General features: G+C 47.8%; 1 protein-coding gene across 2 annotated transcripts in view; it reads left to right on the plus strand.

The window, feature by feature from the left end:
* KIF3B (kinesin family member 3B) overlaps positions 1 to 16,992 on the plus strand; it is a 39,735-nt gene that overhangs the window by 19,249 nt on the left and 3,494 nt on the right. Inside the window, exons 1-8 of one of the 2 annotated variants that reach the window (XM_084775993.1) lie at positions 1,076 to 1,140; positions 2,136 to 3,606; positions 6,983 to 7,084; positions 7,292 to 7,414; positions 7,539 to 7,657; positions 10,130 to 10,243; positions 10,889 to 10,994; positions 16,583 to 16,761. In XM_084775993.1, coding sequence (XP_084632119.1) covers positions 2,200 to 3,606; positions 6,983 to 7,084; positions 7,292 to 7,414; positions 7,539 to 7,657; positions 10,130 to 10,243; positions 10,889 to 10,994; positions 16,583 to 16,761 — 2,150 coding nt within the window. In that variant the 5' untranslated portion in view covers positions 1,076 to 1,140; positions 2,136 to 2,199. Of the gene's footprint in view, positions 1 to 1,075; positions 1,141 to 2,135; positions 3,607 to 6,982; positions 7,085 to 7,291; positions 7,415 to 7,538; positions 7,658 to 10,129; positions 10,244 to 10,888; positions 10,995 to 16,582; positions 16,762 to 16,992 lie in introns of those variants that run through there. The other variant, XM_084775992.1, reaches the window with a different exon arrangement.

The following is a 16,992-nucleotide window of genomic DNA, read 5'->3' on the forward strand; positions in this document are numbered from 1 at the left end:
AGTGTGGTTGAGTGGTAAAGCACTTCCGTAGCATATACAAAGCTGTGGCCTCAATGACCAAACATGTACTTTAAAAAACAAAAACCATTTCATGTAGAATGTGACCAGTTTGTGACCTGTGTCCTTGTAGCTGATAGTTGCTCAGAATGGAGTCCACACCAAATTCTAGACTCTGAGGAGAGTGTCCATGACAACCAGTGCAGGCAACGTGAATCCAAAATGAAATGCTCGGCTGCTAGCGTGGAAGACTGTGGCTCCCCTGAGAAACATGTAGCTGATCTTCTCAGCAAGCACAAGCCATGACGCACTGCCTCCTCAGGAGGGCATGACTGATGCACAGGAGCCTGTCCTCTCACAGGCCTTCCCTTCACCCTCCACACCCTTACCTGTGTGGCCGCTGGGTGCTGCTTCTGAGGCCTTCCCAAAGGGGGCTCTGGGGCCAGGGTTTCCCTTTGTACCCACACCAGCTTTGGTAGGCCTCAGTTGGAGTTGGGAGAGATGTGGCATGTCCCAGTTTGCTTAGTGTCACTATGACAAAACCATAACCAAAGCAACTTGGGCAGGAAGGAGGATTATTTGGCTTACAGGCTACAATCCAGCTAAAGCTGTTCATGTCCTCATGGGTATAGGACCATCCACTAGAGTGTGCTTGACCTACCAGGGGCCACACACTCACAGAAAACTGACCTACTCTCTGCCAGGAGCAATTGACTGTGAACAGCTCCTCAGGTTGGGGGGAGCAGGTCATGAGCCCCTCTCTGACCCGTGCTAGCATGCTGACTGGCTTGGGCTTGTCCTGGCCACCACAACTGCTGTGAGTTCCTAAGTGAAGGGGCCTGTCACTTCTACTAAATTCCAGTCCTCCATAAAACCTCCTGCTATTACAATCCTTTTGCCTCTTTGTCAATGGCCTCTGAGCCTTGTACAGGGGATGGTTATGGAGGAATGTCTTGAGTGGGTGTAACAACTGTCAATAAAGTGCTGTTTAGCCAATCAGCTGGGCAGAAGGATGTGATGTGAAAGGCGGGACTTCCTAGAGAGGGGGAGGAGCCAAGAGTTGAAAGTTTGTATGGGTGGGGGGAGTTGACAGTTGACAGTTGACTGAGAATTGGAGGAGCCAAGTCACCAAGGATCAGATTGGCAAGTGCTTGGGATGTTTGTAGGTTATGAGGATTAGAGTAGTTCATTTTAGTTTGTTAAAAAAGTAGCAGTTTAGATTCTGCCCAGCATAGTGCTGGCAGCTTTGAATTACGTTTCAGTCTCTTTGTGTCAGTTACTGGCTTCCTAGGCCAAACAGGTACATTTTATCGTAACAGATGGTGATGTCCATGTCCCATTTGTGGCTGAGCACCGCACAGGCACTTATTCTCTGCACCTGACCAAGTGTGAGTCTCTGCATTAACTACCATCCACTGCACAGAGACACTTCCCTGATGAGCTGCAGGAATGGATGGGGACAGGGATGCCAGTCCAGGGCGCAGTTTGGTATCATGTCCACTTACCTAAGCAACAGTAGTAGGTTCACTCTTGGGGCCTCTGAGCTCCCTGTCCGCGGGTTCGTGGCCAGATTTATAGTACATGCCTTCCTCCTTTGGAGTGCGCCTTAAATCCAACCAGAAATGAGTTGGCAATCCCTTATCATTCGTTCCACTGTTGCAGCGTGGGTGCAACGTGCTGCAGCAGTCACTGTAGACCAGGACAGGATCCCCAGCTGCGTGTGACTATTGGTGATTCCCGCCCTTGTCCCAGCAGCCTGTGTGGCCCCTTGAGCACTGTGAAAGCTAGCCTGCCAGAGGACCCACCTAGCCTGGCTCCGCGGCACACACCTGTACTCCCCACACTCGGAAAGGCAGAGGCAGGGGCATCTCTGTGAGTTCGAGGCCAGCTTGGTCCACAAAGAGAATCTACGACAGCCAAGGCTGCACAGAGAAACCCTGTCTCAAAAAACAAAACAGAAAAAGAATTAGCCGGCTAGAGTCTTTTTACTACTTTAGCTGATTAGGTCCCATGAGAAGAAATACTCAGTGTACTAAAATGATTAAAAATAGCTATCAGAAGGTTAGCAAGTACAGATGATTTGTGTGCCCACTGCTTTCAACTGTACCATGCTTACACTACTTTTGTCTTTTTTCTAGGACCATAGCATCCTGAGTCGCTTCAGATTCACAGCCCTCAAGGCTAAGCTAGTCGGAGTTCATCATGTCCAAGTTAAAAAGCTCAGAGTCAGTCCGGGTGGTGGTTCGTTGTCGGCCCATGAATGGCAAAGAAAAGGCCGCATCCTATGACAAGGTGGTAGATGTGGATGTGAAGCTGGGCCAGGTGTCTGTGAAGAACCCCAAAGGCACATCCCACGAGATGCCCAAGACCTTCACTTTTGATGCGGTCTATGACTGGAACGCCAAGCAGTTTGAATTATATGATGAGACATTCCGGCCACTTGTGGACTCTGTCCTGCAGGGCTTCAATGGCACAATTTTTGCCTACGGACAAACGGGAACTGGGAAAACCTACACCATGGAGGGAGTCCGGGGTGACCCTGAGAAAAGAGGGGTCATCCCCAACTCATTCGATCACATCTTCACCCACATCTCTCGATCGCAGAATCAGCAGTACCTGGTCAGGGCGTCTTACTTAGAGATCTATCAGGAAGAGATCCGAGACCTGCTCTCAAAGGATCAGACCAAACGGCTGGAGCTCAAAGAGAGACCTGATACTGGAGTGTACGTGAAGGATTTGTCTTCCTTCGTCACCAAGAGCGTGAAGGAGATAGAGCACGTGATGAATGTGGGAAACCAAAACCGGTCTGTTGGTGCCACCAACATGAACGAGCACAGCTCACGGTCACACGCAATCTTTGTCATCACAATTGAATGCAGCGAGGTGGGCCTGGACGGGGAAAACCACATCCGGGTGGGAAAACTGAACCTTGTGGATCTTGCTGGCAGCGAGCGGCAAGCCAAGACTGGAGCCCAAGGGGAAAGACTGAAGGAAGCGACCAAGATCAACCTGTCCCTTTCAGCCTTGGGTAACGTTATCTCTGCCCTGGTAGATGGCAAAAGTACTCATATTCCGTACAGAGACTCAAAGCTGACCAGGCTTCTCCAAGATTCCCTTGGTGGCAATGCCAAAACTGTGATGGTAGCCAACGTGGGGCCTGCCTCTTACAATGTAGAAGAGACCCTGACCACTTTGAGATATGCCAACCGTGCCAAAAACATTAAGAACAAGCCAAGGGTTAACGAGGACCCAAAGGACGCTCTGCTTCGAGAATTCCAAGAAGAAATTGCTCGGCTCAAGGCCCAGCTGGAAAAACGTTCCATTGGCAGGAGGAAGAGGCGAGAGAAGCGGAGGGAAGGTGGTGGCAGTGGTGGGGGTGGGGAGGAGGAGGAGGAGGAGGAAGGAGAAGAGGGTGAAGAAGAAGGGGATGATAAGGATGATTACTGGCGGGAACAGCAAGAAAAACTGGAGATTGAGAAGCGGGCCATTGTAGAGGACCACAGCTTGGTTGCAGAGGAGAAGATGAGGCTGCTGAAAGAGAAGGAGAAAAAGATGGAGGACCTGCGGCGGGAGAAGGATGCTGCGGAGATGCTGGGTGCCAAGATCAAGGTACCGTATCCTTCCCTCAGTCCCTTTGCCCTTTCAGTGCCTTCTCTTTGATCAAGAAAATGATACAGTGGGGGTTTGGCATGGTGACAAACGCCTTTAGTCCCTGCACCCAGGAGGCGGAGGCTGGTTGCTGTCTTGTGAGGCGTATGTAGTAAGATCCAGGACAGCCAGCTACAGAGTGAGACCTTAACCCCCCATAGAAAGTCAAAACCAAATTACATTCATGATAATTTTCATGTATGTTCACTGTATGAAGGACAGCAATAAAACCAATACCCAGGCATTTGCTTCCAGTAAGGAATAAGATAGCCATCTTTCCTTCTTCTTCTCTTCCTCCTCCTCCTCTTCTTCCTTCTCCTCTTCCTCTTCTTCCTCCTCATCCTTCTTCTCTTCCTACTTCTTTCTCCCTTTCTTAAAAAAAAGTGCTTTTTAAAAAAATATTTCATATTTCTGTTCGTTTGTACTTTTGGATCAGGGTCTTCCTATGTAGTCCAGTCTGGCCCTGATTCACAGCAGTTCTCCTGCCTCAGCCTACTAAGTAATAGGATTACAAGTGTGCACCACTATTCCCAGCATTTTTTTTTTTAATGCAGTTTGCCATGTACCCCAGACTGGCCTTGAACTTGATAGCAGCCAGGAATGAGCACCGGCACCTGCCACCATGCATTTTTGGTGTGGTGCTGGGGATCAAGGCCCTGTGTTGTTGTTTGTGGGACAAACAATCTACCAATTGAGCCTCAACCTCAGCTGCCGTTTCCTAGATGCTCCGTGTTCACTTCTCCTCACGACTCTGTTGTAGCTTATCTGTCCAGTTTCACAAGGGCTGTTAGTTAAGGTGCTGCCACATTTTCCTTTTATTTACCAATGTTCTGTCCCTAAGAATCTGTACTGATGCCTGTAGTTGTGTCCGTCACTGTTACTGTTCTGAATGTTCTGTGATGTTTCATTCTCCTCTTTTTTTGGGGGGGAGGGGTGTTTTGAGACAGGGTTTTTTTGTGTAATAGCTCTGGCTGTCCTGGACGTACTTGCTAGACCAGGCTGGCTTTGAACTCACAGAGATCCGCCTGCCTCTGCCTCCCGAGTGCTGGGATTACAGGTGTGCGCCACTGCACTTGGCTCCCTTCTCCTCTTAATGTGGGCCATTTCCTTGTTTGCTGTGTCTGTGCTTGTGCTTGGCTGCAGGAGGCCATGTCTGTGCAGGCTTCTTGCTGGCGCACTTAGATTCCAGAGTGAATCTTTGGAAGCGCCCACTTTACTCCTTATCCTACCAACAGTGGTGATTGTCCACCTAACTTTTGAATACTGCTGGGAGTAAAGCAGTGTCTTTGTGTGAGTTTAGCTCAGTACCCTAGTTGTATAAACCCTGGTTGTACTGTAGCTCAGTACTGCTGCTTAGTTCTACCACCCACCCACCCCCGCTGCCCCCACCCCCGCTGCCCCCACGCCCACCAGTTCTCTATGCTGCTCACTTACAGGGGCCTCTGAACCCTATTGCTGATATGCGTCCTGATGTCTGCCTCGCTTTTCTTTGTGCTGGGTGATATTTGAGAGTGTAGACTCCTCAGCTGGTTCAGTGTACTGTTCCCTCGGGGGTCCAAGCTTTGGGATCCCAGTGGCCTTTAATGGCCGAGGAGACTGCAGAGGTGGCCCCTGAGGTCTGAGATGGTCACCAAATTGCCTCAAGCCAGAATTCCTCTCAAGTATTGTGTTCTTTCTTACTGAATTTATACACATTTTAATTTCTTCTCTAAAATATATACACATTCTCCCACCCCACCCCCAGATGTGGTCTCACTGTGTAGCTCTGGTTGGCCTGGAGCTGCTATGTAGATCAAACTGGCCTTGAACTCACAGAAAATCATCCTGCCTCTGGCTCATGAGTGCTGAGACTGAAGGTGTACCCCCACATGCCCAGGCCTAGTTGAGGTTTCCTTAGGAACAAGGCCGTGGAGGTTTCGGTTTCAGGACTTCTGTTCCCTTGGCCTCGGCTGCATCTCCATGCTGACGGCTCTCAGTCTGTAGAACGTGCCCATAGCCTTCTGCCTCCCACAGCCGTCAGCACAGGCTTCCGCCTTCCTGACCCCACTGAGGCCAGATTCCTAGGACTTCTTCCCACTCTTTTTATGGTCTCCTCGGTCCCAAGGCCTCTTGCTCCTGCCTCACCAGGACCTTTGTAACCCAGCTATTTGCCCTGTCCCCCACCCCCTGCTGCTCAGCGGCCTCTTGCCTGGGCTCTATCAGCTGCTGCCTTTCAGGAACCCTCTGTTGCGGGAGTCTGATCTTAAACAGTTTGACTGTGTGCGCTCTTGCTCCGCACACCTCTCTGTGCTTCCAGAGGCTCTCAGGAGCAAGCCTGCTGTCCTAACAGGGCTCTGAGGCTTTTGCACCAACCTCTGCTGGCTTTGTCAACTTCCTTCTAATTCATTGTTTAAAAAATGGGGTAAGATTTTCTTTCTTAGACATTCTTCTTCTTTTTATTATTATTTTTAAAGTTTTTTGAGACAGGATTTCTCTGTGCGTAGCTCTGGCTGTCCTAGAATCACTCTTTAGACCAGGTTGGCCTTGAACTCACAGAGATCCGCTTGCTTCTGTCTCCCAAGTGCTGGGATTAAAGGCATGCACCACCACATGCCTTGCAATTCTTATTTTTCACTTTGGCTTTTTGTGTAGCTGTCCCTTCAGACGGGAAGCTGTCCTCAACTTCCTGTGAAGCTTGACTCCTCTGCCTTCAGCGCACCTCTCCCACTAATTACTCAAACTTTCCTCATCAAGGCATTCCACACCATCTGGTTAAAGCCTGCTCACTCGTCTGTGTTCCTTGCAGGACTCTGAGCCTTATAATCCTCTGGATAAACAACCCAATAAAGGACTTGGTTAAAACAAACAAACAAAGAAACAAAAGACACCAAACCCTTGAAAGCCACATGAGTCTCAAGCAGCCAGACCTTCAGTGTCATCAGAGTGAAGTCCCATCCCTTTATGGGCAGGATGCACTTAGTTTCCCTCAGAAAGGGTTACTGCTTCTTTGTTTTGGGGGAGATTTTTAAAAGAACATTAGCCACCATGTGGTTGCTGGTAATTGAACTCAGGACCTTTGGAAGAACAGCCAGTGCTTTTAACCTCTGAGCCATCTCTCCAGCCCCTGGGGGAGTATTTTTGTTTTTGTTTTGTTTGTTTTGTTTTGTTTTGCTTTTGGGCAGAGTCTTAATATGTAGCCCAGGCTAGCCTGCAACTGATAATCCTTCAGCCTCAGCCTCCTGGATTTGGGGATCATAGGTGTGCACCATCATGCTTAGCCAGCCATGAGCCTGCCCTCCAGGCTTCCTGTGTCTCTGGAAGATATCACAGAATGGATCTTACTTTGTTTCTCACTCAGGCCATGGAGAGTAAGCTGCTTGTTGGAGGGAAAAATATAGTAGATCATACGAACGAGCAGCAGAAGATCTTGGAGCAGAAACGGCAGGAGATTGCAGAGCAGGTAAGTGCATTCTTGTACTGGGAGGAAGGCGTGGACTGACACGCCTGAGGCCACAGAACAGACACGTGTGGTGTGAGAGCAGCTCCAGAGGGAACAGAGAGGAGCCGTCAGCCCCATGCTAACCGGAGACAGACGAGGAGCAACCAGACCCGTATTGTGCAGACCTGGTGAACAGGGCAAGCTGATGGATTTTGTGGTATCACTCAGAAACGTCGAGAGAGGGAAATCCAGCAGCAAATGGAAAGTCGGGATGAGGAGACCTTGGAACTGAAAGAGACTTACACCTCGTTGCAGCAGGAGGTAGACATCAAGACCAAAAAGCTCAAAAAGGTAGGAGTCGCAGGTGCTGGGAGCCCTGGGGGCGGTGCTGGGAGCCCTGGGGGCGGGGCGGGGAGCCCTGGAGGCAGGGCGGGACTGGTTGGGCCTCCTTTCTCATCTGGGCCCTTCGCGGCAGCTCTTCTCCAAGCTCCAGGCCGTGAAGGCTGAGATCCACGACCTCCAAGAAGAGCACATCAAGGAGCGCCAGGAGCTGGAGCAGACGCAGAACGAGCTCACCAGGGAGCTCAAGCTCAAGTGAGTTCCTGGCAGCGCCTGCCATTGGTGCCATCGACTAGGTCCAGGATGGACCTTCCTGAGGACCACTGGCCAGCCTGCCACTCCTCTGTCTCCTGCTTGTGCCTGACATGTCAGTCTGCTTCTGTGAGGTCACCACGCAGTCTTCCCATCTCCTCACCCTTACCTTCCTGTCCCTTTCTCTGGCCTCACCTGTCATTCAAGAAAGAATCTTTTATTACTCTTATTGTAAACTCTTTTTCTGATTATCAAATGAACACCCGAGTATTCATCAACCAGAGTTATTGTTCTCATGAAGTCTGGGCATCTTTTAAAAACTTCATTTATTTAATTTTTGGAACAGGGTCTCATGTAGCCCAGTGTGGTCTCAGATTATGTGACCAAGGACGGCCATCGTGCCTACTTTATGTTGTGCTGTAGAGCAAACCAAGGCCCTGTGCAAACGCTCCAAGTTAGCTGTGTCCCCAGGCCCCTGAGCAATGTATGTTTTAATGCTCTGTAGCTGATAAAGTGTAGCAACTTAGGTCTGTTACTTCAGCACTTGGAAGGTTGAGGCAGGAGGATCACAAGCCCAGTCCAGTCTATACAAATGAGATCTTGTCTTAAAAAACAAACAATAATGAGCCAGGTGTGGTGGCGCAGGCCTTTAATCCCAGCACTAGGGAGGCAGAGGCAGGGGGATTGATGTGAGTTTGAGGCCAACCTAGTCTACAAAGTAAGTCCAGAACAGCCAAGGCTCCACAAAGAAACCCTGTCTTGAAAAAGCCAACAAAACAAAAACCCAACCAAACAATAATGGAAAACCATCTCTGTAGGTGACATTACTGTTTAGCCATCAACACACCAACAAGATGGATGTCTGGATCTTTCTTTTTCTCTTGTGAGACAGAGTCTCATGGTGTAGTCCTGGCTGATCTGGAACTCATTAGGGGGACCAGATCAAACTCACAGAGAGCTGCCTGCCTCTCCCCCACCCCCTGCCTCTGCCTGCTTCCTCAGTGCTGGGATTAAAGGTATTTTCTTTTTCTTTCTTTCTTTCTTTTTTTTTTCCGAGACAGGGTTTCTCTGTGTAGACTTGGCTGTCCTAGACTAGTTTTATAGACCAGGCTGGCTGTGAACTCAAATAAATAAATTAAAAAAATAAAGAAAATAGCACATCTTCAAACTGTTTGAGGAATCCAATTTTACTGTTATAATCTCTCTTTTTAAAATATCTTCCTTGTGCTGGACTGCTCTTCCAGAGGTCCTGAGTTTAATTCCCAGCAACCACCTGGTGGCTCATAATCATCTATAATGAGATCTGGTGCCCTCTTCTGACCTGCAGCCACACATGGAGGCAGAATACCATATAAGTAAATAAATCTTAAAATATCTTCCTTAGCACCCTGTATTTCAGAGGCATTTGTCCTGTGTCTATCCCATTGTAACATCCATTTGGCATTGTTTGTCCTGAGGTTTTGAAATAATGGAGGCAAATATGGGCAACCACAGTCACTGAGATAATCTAGTGGGTCCTCTCTTTCTGTTTAATATTTTTCTTTTTATTCCTCTTGCTTAGTAGCCCAGGTTGGCCTGAACCGCACTGCGCAGCCCAGGTTGGTCTTTTACTCATTGTCCCCTGCTTCAGGCTCGGGGAGCTAGGACTGCAGCACACAGCACCTGCCAGGTAGTCTGATGCTCTTCCGGGCCACTGCTCAGGGGAGGCTCTTCTTAGGAATCATCTTTATTTAAAAAAAAAAAATTATTATTTATACAGTGGCCTACATGGACATCTGCAGGCCAGAAGAGGGCATCAGGTTACATTACAGATGGTTGTGAACTACCATGTGGTTGCTGGGAATTGGACTCAGGACCTCTGGAAAAGTGCTCTGTGCTCTTAATCTCTGAGCCATCTCTCAGCCCCTTCAGCTTTATTCTTGGTGGTCAAGGGAACTTTTATTACATCTTCTTACCAACCTGGATGATTAGAATGGATAGTGTTCCAGCTTGGGCAGCAAGTCACAGGGCTGAGAGAGCAGTTTTATCTCTGGCCTGCATTCAGCAGTGGGGAAGCCCACTACAGATGCTGTGGGTACCACATGTTTGTCCTAGATGGCTTCTGGGCCACGCCTATCATTGTATTCCTGGGACAGGCCACTCTTTGCACCTATCCATGCTGTACTGTGAATTCTTTGTATCAGCAGAGGAGCAGGTGTCTTTCGTGTTTGTATCTCAGTTCTGTGTAGCATATTGGCCTATAGTACTTGCTCACAAGATGTTTGCGGAGTCACTTACCTAGTTGCTCCATACATTCATGCTCACAGATAGACAACACTCTGATTTATTTTGTTGTTGTTTCTGGAGAAAGGTCCTCACTCTAGCCTAGGATGGCAGCATAGACTCAGCTGGCTGAGGCAGGTGGCAGAGAGGGTGTGTGCCGTTGCCCGGCTCTGAGCATTCTTCATCTGTGTTCATCTATGTGTATTCTTACAGGCATCTTATCATAGAAAACTTTATTCCCTTGGAAGAGAAGAATAAAATTATGAATAGATCCTTTTTTGATGAGGAAGAAGACCATTGGAAATTACATCCTATAACCAGACTGGAGTAAGTCACAGTTGGCCTGAAGTAGACTTGCTGGTGGGAAAACAGAAAGAATGTTGCAAGATGGAACTGGGCCCTGGGATCTGGGGAGAGTGCACTGACACCTGGAGCCCTGATGCTGTGGCAGGCCCAGGCCCAGGAGGGATAAGCTGGGTACCAATGATGGTATTAGAACCTGGGAGGCTTCATCACCCTTGAGCTAGTCAGTTATAGCCTTTCCCATGACCTCAGATTTTCCTCCTCCCTATTAAGTGAGGTGTGCTAGGCCACAGGACAAAGGAGTGATTTTGTATGTGTGTCCATGTACACGTGGGCTGTTCTGGGGATGTGGGGCTGTCTGTCAAGGATGCAAAAGCAGTAGTGCTGGTAGCTGTGTTTGTCTGCTGTCTGAGAACAAGAGAGTGGCTGGGATTCCTTCCAGGTTAAAAGAAGCATGGAGCCCACACTGAATCAGACGGCGCCCCAAGCAAAAGGCTGAGCAGTCAGCAACCGGCTCCTGTCAGCCTTCGCCCCAGGAGTTACTGCCTTGAGTTCTCTCTCTGGCTTGGAGTACTTATCAGAGTGCTCTCTGAATACTATCCCATTGGCCTCGTCCTGGGCTGTGGGGCATATTCCAGCAGGGCCTTATCCACTGTCATCTGTTTTCAGGAACCAGCAGATGATGAAGCGGCCAGTCTCTGCCGTGGGATACAAGAGACCACTGTGCCAGCATGCACGGATGTCCATGATGACTCGGCCCGAGCCCCGATACAGGGTAAGAAGACCATTTGTGGATTTTTTAAAAGTTGTTTAAGTTCTATTCATTTTTAAAAATATGTGTGCATGTCTGTTTGTGGGAACAAGGAGGCATGCATGCACATGGCACAGCAAGTATCAGAGGACAACTTACAGAAGTTGGTTCTTTCCATCATGGGAGTCCTGGTACAAAACTTAGGTTGACAGGCTTGGTGGCATGCACCCTTCCTCACAAGCCATCTCGCCAGCTCTGGTGGTGTGCCTGTAACCCTAATGCTGGCGCAGCAGAGACAAGAGGACCCCTGGGCTCACATCCTAGCCAGTTTAACCCAACGGGGAGCTGCAGGCCAATGAGGCACCTGTCTGAGAGGAGGGAGCAGCATTCTTGAGGATGATGCTAGAGGTGGTTCTCTGGTCTCCACAGACCTGTACGCACCTGCACCTGCACTCACACACACAGATTCAAAACATGAAAGGCAGAGCGAGACTTAGAACCTCAGGTCAAGGAAGGAATGGGGGACAAGCTCTCTGTCCACGGAGTGCGGTAGACATCAGCAGTTAAGGAAGTGCTGGCAGTTCTGTGAGGACTTTAGAAAGATACAGATGCTCAGTGGTGAGTCATGGGCCTTTCCTAGGGAGCTACTACTTCATGTAACACGTGTGTCAGTGGCATAGTCACTTAAAGTGACATTATTTTTTTTTTAATATTTATTTATTTATTATTAAAGTACACAGTGCTTGCCTGCATGTACACCTGCAGGCCAGAGGATGGCATTAGATCACATTGTAGATGGTTGTGAGCCACCATGTGGGTGCTGGGAATTGAACTCAAGACCTCTGGAAGAGCAGGCAGTGCCCTTAACCTCTGAGCCATCTCTCCAGCCCTAAAGTGACATTATTGAGCACTGTTTAATTACCCCAAAATACTTTGCAATAAAGTGCTATAGATTTTCTATTTCTCCATACTTCTGAGTGCTGGCCTATACCTGATGTCTGACTGCCCTCTGACTGATCTCTCCTGTCTTCCCTGTGCAGTTAGTCCTGTTGTTTAGAGGGCAGGTAGCTGGTACGGGATGGACTGGGAGACACTGTCAAAGTCACTTTTATTCTCCTGGCTCAACTGTTGTTTGGGAGGCTTGCTACCTCCTTCTGCTGGCCTAGGCCTGGTCCTGGAAGCTTTTAGCCTCTGTATAATCTAACCGAGGCCTAGAATGTTTTCAGCCTCGAGACTTACTGCTTAATACGCGCACCCTTATTTGTTCTTTCTGGGCTCTGGGCTGGCTGCTTCAACTCAGCTGTTTGGCTCAAACTCCTCTCCCAACTGACTTATTTAATTTAGCTTCTGTCAGCCCAGAATTCCTCTGCTTGGCTTCAAACTAACTCAGCAATCTGCTCTAACCTTCTGGCTTCTCATTTTCTGGCTCATTCTGTCTTCACCTGAGCTCTCTCTCTGCAACCCATCTCTTTATTACTGTCCTGGTTAAAAAACAAAACAAACAAACACGACAAAAAACAAAACGCCTCCTCTCTCTGAAAAACTGCCTCTTAAGTAGTTTCCCTTTCCTCTCTTTTCTCATGAGAGTTGGGCGTATCCTATTCTGTCAAATCTCTGATTCTTCACCTTTTCTGCCACTCAACTAGATATCATTTTCAAACATGAGTGCTCACTTCTACAAAGCACTTTACTTTTGTTTGGGATTAAAGGCATGTGTCACCACGCCTGGATCCAAACTTTTCTTTACCTGATACTTGCTCAATACCAGGCTGGCCTTGAACTCAGATCTGTTTGCCTCCGTCTCCTGGATTAAAGGCATGTTTGTATTCCAGCCAAATCCCACAGACCTAGTTCTTTGGATGTGATCTGTTGCCAGAGCAGCCGTGTTCTGCATAAGACGCTGTGTATTACTAAGATATAAAACAGTTTGTACTATTCATGATGGCACATATCTGCAATCCAGCATGCATGAAGTAACTAAGAGCTAGCCTGGTCTATATAAAATGTTCCAGGCCAGCCAAAGTTACATATAAAAGCCATATCTCAACAAGCAAGCAAAACAAAAATGTAAAGGTTTGTGCTAGAACCTGGTGTGTGAAAAACATGAACACGTGAACTGTGCTTGTCTCTGACTGGTACTCAATGTAAAGGTCCTTCATTTCACTTAATTGTATTTTGCAACTATCTGTGAGCAACCTGTATTAATTTTGGTTTTTTTGTTTGTATGTTTTTTTTGTTTGTTTGTTGTTATTTTTCGAGACAGGGTTTCTCTATGTAGCCTTGCCTGTCCTGGACTCGCTTTGTAGATGAAGCTGGCCTCGAACTCACAGTGATCTGCCTGCCTCTGCTTCCCAAGTGTTAAGATTTAAGGCGTGCGCCACCACCACCTAGCTTAAGTTGGTGTTTTTTTTTGTGTGTGTGTGTTATTTTTGTTTTAATTTTTTAAAAAAGATTTGTTCATTATGTATACCAGAAGGGGGCACCAGATTTCATTATAGATGATTGTGAGCCACCATGTGGTTGCTGGGAATTGAACTCAGTACCTTTGGAAGAGCAACCAGTGCCCTTAACCTCCTAGCCATCTCTCTAGCCCTGTATTATTTTTGTAATGAAAGATTTTCACTGGATCACATTCTATATAGCTCAGCCTGGCCTCAAACCTATATGTAACCTAAAATATCTTCAAACCCAGGCAATCCTGCTTCAGTCTCCCAAGCACTTGAGATTACATGTATGAGCCATCATAACTGGTTTCATTTAAAAAAATTTTTTTTTCATCTTCCCTTCAAGCCAGAGTCAGATGAACTAGATACTGTTCCTCTTGGTGTTTAGTCATTTAAAATAGAGAAAGGAAAGTAAAACCTGCTTATTGTGTGGGATTTTACAGGGAGGAAGAAGGGCGGGGTCAGGCAGAAGCCTCCAATGCGTTTTTACTAGCATTTTCAGATGGTGCATAACTTGTCAGGTTTTTGTAACTGAGTCAAAAAAAAAAAAATAGGGCGGGGGGGGGGGGGGCGTTAAATGCACAAATAAAATGTGTGGCTTTCCAGGGGACAGACATGATCAAAAGTGGAACTGAAAGTAGCAAACTCTGAATGCTTAGTTCTAGCCATCTGCCTGTCTCACTGGAGAAACTCTTTTGCTGTCTGAATATTTCACACTGATGAATGGCGCCCCTCCTGGCTCTCCCGAGCGCTAGGCTAGACTTCCTGGAGGCGGTGGGCAGCGGCTGTGGTGTGGTGCTCGCTGCTCTCTCTGCACCCTGGAAAGGGTCTGGGATGAGACAACTCACAGGCCAAATATCAAGCAGGGCCACCACCGCGTCCCTCAAGCACACACCCTGCCCTGCACCTGCTCCCCAGGGGCGCACAGATGCTGCTGCCTCCCGAGCAGCTGGAACAACCATGTCATCTATTAGTGCTGACTGTTTTCTTCTTTGTACCTTTTCACATCTTGTGAGAGACATGTTTATTGCAAAAAAATAAAAGCAGAAAATTTCAGGAAATCAGGGTAGAGAATTAAAATCTCCTGTCTTGAGTATGATCCCTCCCACCTCAGAGGATGAGGCTGGAGGATTGCCATGAGTCTCAGGCTACCTCGTGTACATAGGATAGAAGGAGATCACACGCGCGCGCGCGCATACACACACACACACACACAGAGAGAGAGAGAGAGAGAGAGAGAGAGAAAGAGAGAGAGAGAGAGAGAGACAGACAGACAGACAGACAGACAGACAGACAGCTAGGTAGGAGAGAGACAGGGAAGATAATTAAAAAGACAGAATAATCTATAAATAGCATTATATAATCAAAAAGGTTCCAAGAAGATACTGGCACTTACTTACTTACAATCATGTGCACTGCAAAGCCTAGAAACATGAAACCAGACTCAATGCATTGAAGGGAGAAATAGGTTAAATATTATAGCTGGCAGCTTCATTACAATTTCAAGTAATTAACAAGGAAACAGTAGATCCGAGCAATATTGAAGGCAAATTAAACTAACACACATCTGTAAAACATTTAACTCGTCCTCTCCACCCCACCCCAAATAATTCAAAACATGCATTACCCTAAATACACACCGGATACTGTGTTCACACCAAAGAATTAAACATACATATTGTCCTAGTTAGCTCCGATTGTCAGCTTGACCCAGCCTAGACTCACCTGAGAGGAACACTTGGATTGAAGAATTGTCTAGATCAGATGGGTCTGTGGGCATGTCTGTGGGGAGTTATCTTGATTATTAACGGATGCAGGACGGCCCTGCTGTGTTTTGTGTTATCCCTAGGTAGGTGTTCCTGGCTGTAGGAGAAAGTTAGCCAGCTAACATTTCTCATGGTTCCCATTGTACTCCCCTGCTGTTAATGTGTCCCCTGGTCAGAGCACAGAATAGCAAGCAGGCCTGCCTTCAGGTTCTGGCCTCAACTTTTTTGTGTGTGGTTTTTTTGAGACAGGTTTCTCTGTGTAGCCTTGGTTGTCCTGGACTCATTTCGTAGACCAGGCTGGCCTTGAACTGACAGCAATCCACCTGCCTCAGCCTCCCGAGTGCTAGGATTAAAGGTGTGCACCACCATGCCCGGCCCTGCCTCGACTTTCTACCTTCACTTCCTCTAATGCTGGAATATGATCTGAAGTATATTATAAAACTCCCTCCTCCCCCATGGATTGTTTTTGATCATGGCATTTGTCACAGCAACAGAAAAGAAACTGTGACACATGAGATGGCTCAGTGGTTAAGCACACTGGCTGAGGACTCTGGTTCAATTCCCAGCACCCACACGGCAGCTCACACTTGCCTGTAACTCCAGTTCCAGGGGATCTGACACCCCCACACGTATATACATGTAGGCAAAATACCAGTGCACCAAAAAAAAATCATAATTTTTAAAAGTGAACAATAGAAAACACCTGACATTTGGCGCCCACACACATATGTGCAAACACAAACGTATGCACACACAACTAACATTCTAGACAGGCTCTTTTGAAACATTTTTCCATTACATTTATTTGTGTGTTTGGGTGCACATGTGTATTGACACGTGTGTGCAGATCAGTGGAAAATGGTGGGAGTCAATTCTCTTTCTACTATGTGGGCTACTGAGGTCATCAGGCTTGGTAGCAGGCACCTTTAATTGCTGATCCATTTTTCCAGCCCTCCTGGGAGGTTCTTTCTTTCTTTTATTTTATTTTATTTTTGTTTTGTTTTGTTTCCCAAGACAAGGTTTCTCTGTGTAGCCTTGGCCATCCTGGACTCACTTTGTAGACCAGGCTGGCCTGGAACTCACAGCGATCCGCCTGCCTCTGCCTCCCGAGTGCTGGGATTAAAGGCGTGCACCACCACGCCCGGCTTCTTTCTTTCTTTCTTTCTTTCTTTCTTTCTTTCTTTCTTTTTTTTTCAAGACTGGGTTTCTCTGTGTAGCCTTGTCTGTCCTGGACTCACTTTGTGTAGACCGTGTTGGCTTTGAACTTAAAGAGATCTACCTGCCTCTGTCTCCCTGAGTGCTGGCATTACCTGGGAGCCTCTTATGGCAAGTAGCTTGCAATTCTGGTCTCAGAGGGTGTCTGGCTTCCTTGTACTTGCTGACGACTGCTGTGCTTCCGCAGGCGGAGAACATCATGCTCTTGGAGTTAGATATGCCCAGCCGGACGACCAGGGACTATGAGGGCCCAGCCATTTCTCCCAAGGTCCAGGCTGCACTGGATGCAGCTCTGCAGGATGAAGATGAGATTCAGGTGGATGCGTCATCCTTTGAAAGCACTGCAAACAGAAAACCCAAGGGCAGGTGCGTGGCTTCTGGTGACCTGTGTTTGAAAGGCCGTTTGAGCCAGGTGTGATAGTGAAGGCTTTAATCTCAAGCACTCAGGAGGCCATGGTGCCAGCCCTTGCTCATTCTGACCTACGCTTGCTGAGCACCCAAGTCTCTCCTTTCGGGTTTCACACCTCTCCTGGCAGCTGGCTTGGCCAGGCCCAGAGGGTCATGCTAGTCTAGGCTAGTGGGTTTACAGTTTGAAGA

Source organism: Acomys minous (genome assembly GCF_964271855.1).
Source record: "Acomys minous genome assembly, chromosome: 3".
NCBI classification, from domain to species: Eukaryota; Metazoa; Chordata; class Mammalia; order Rodentia; family Muridae; genus Acomys; species Acomys minous.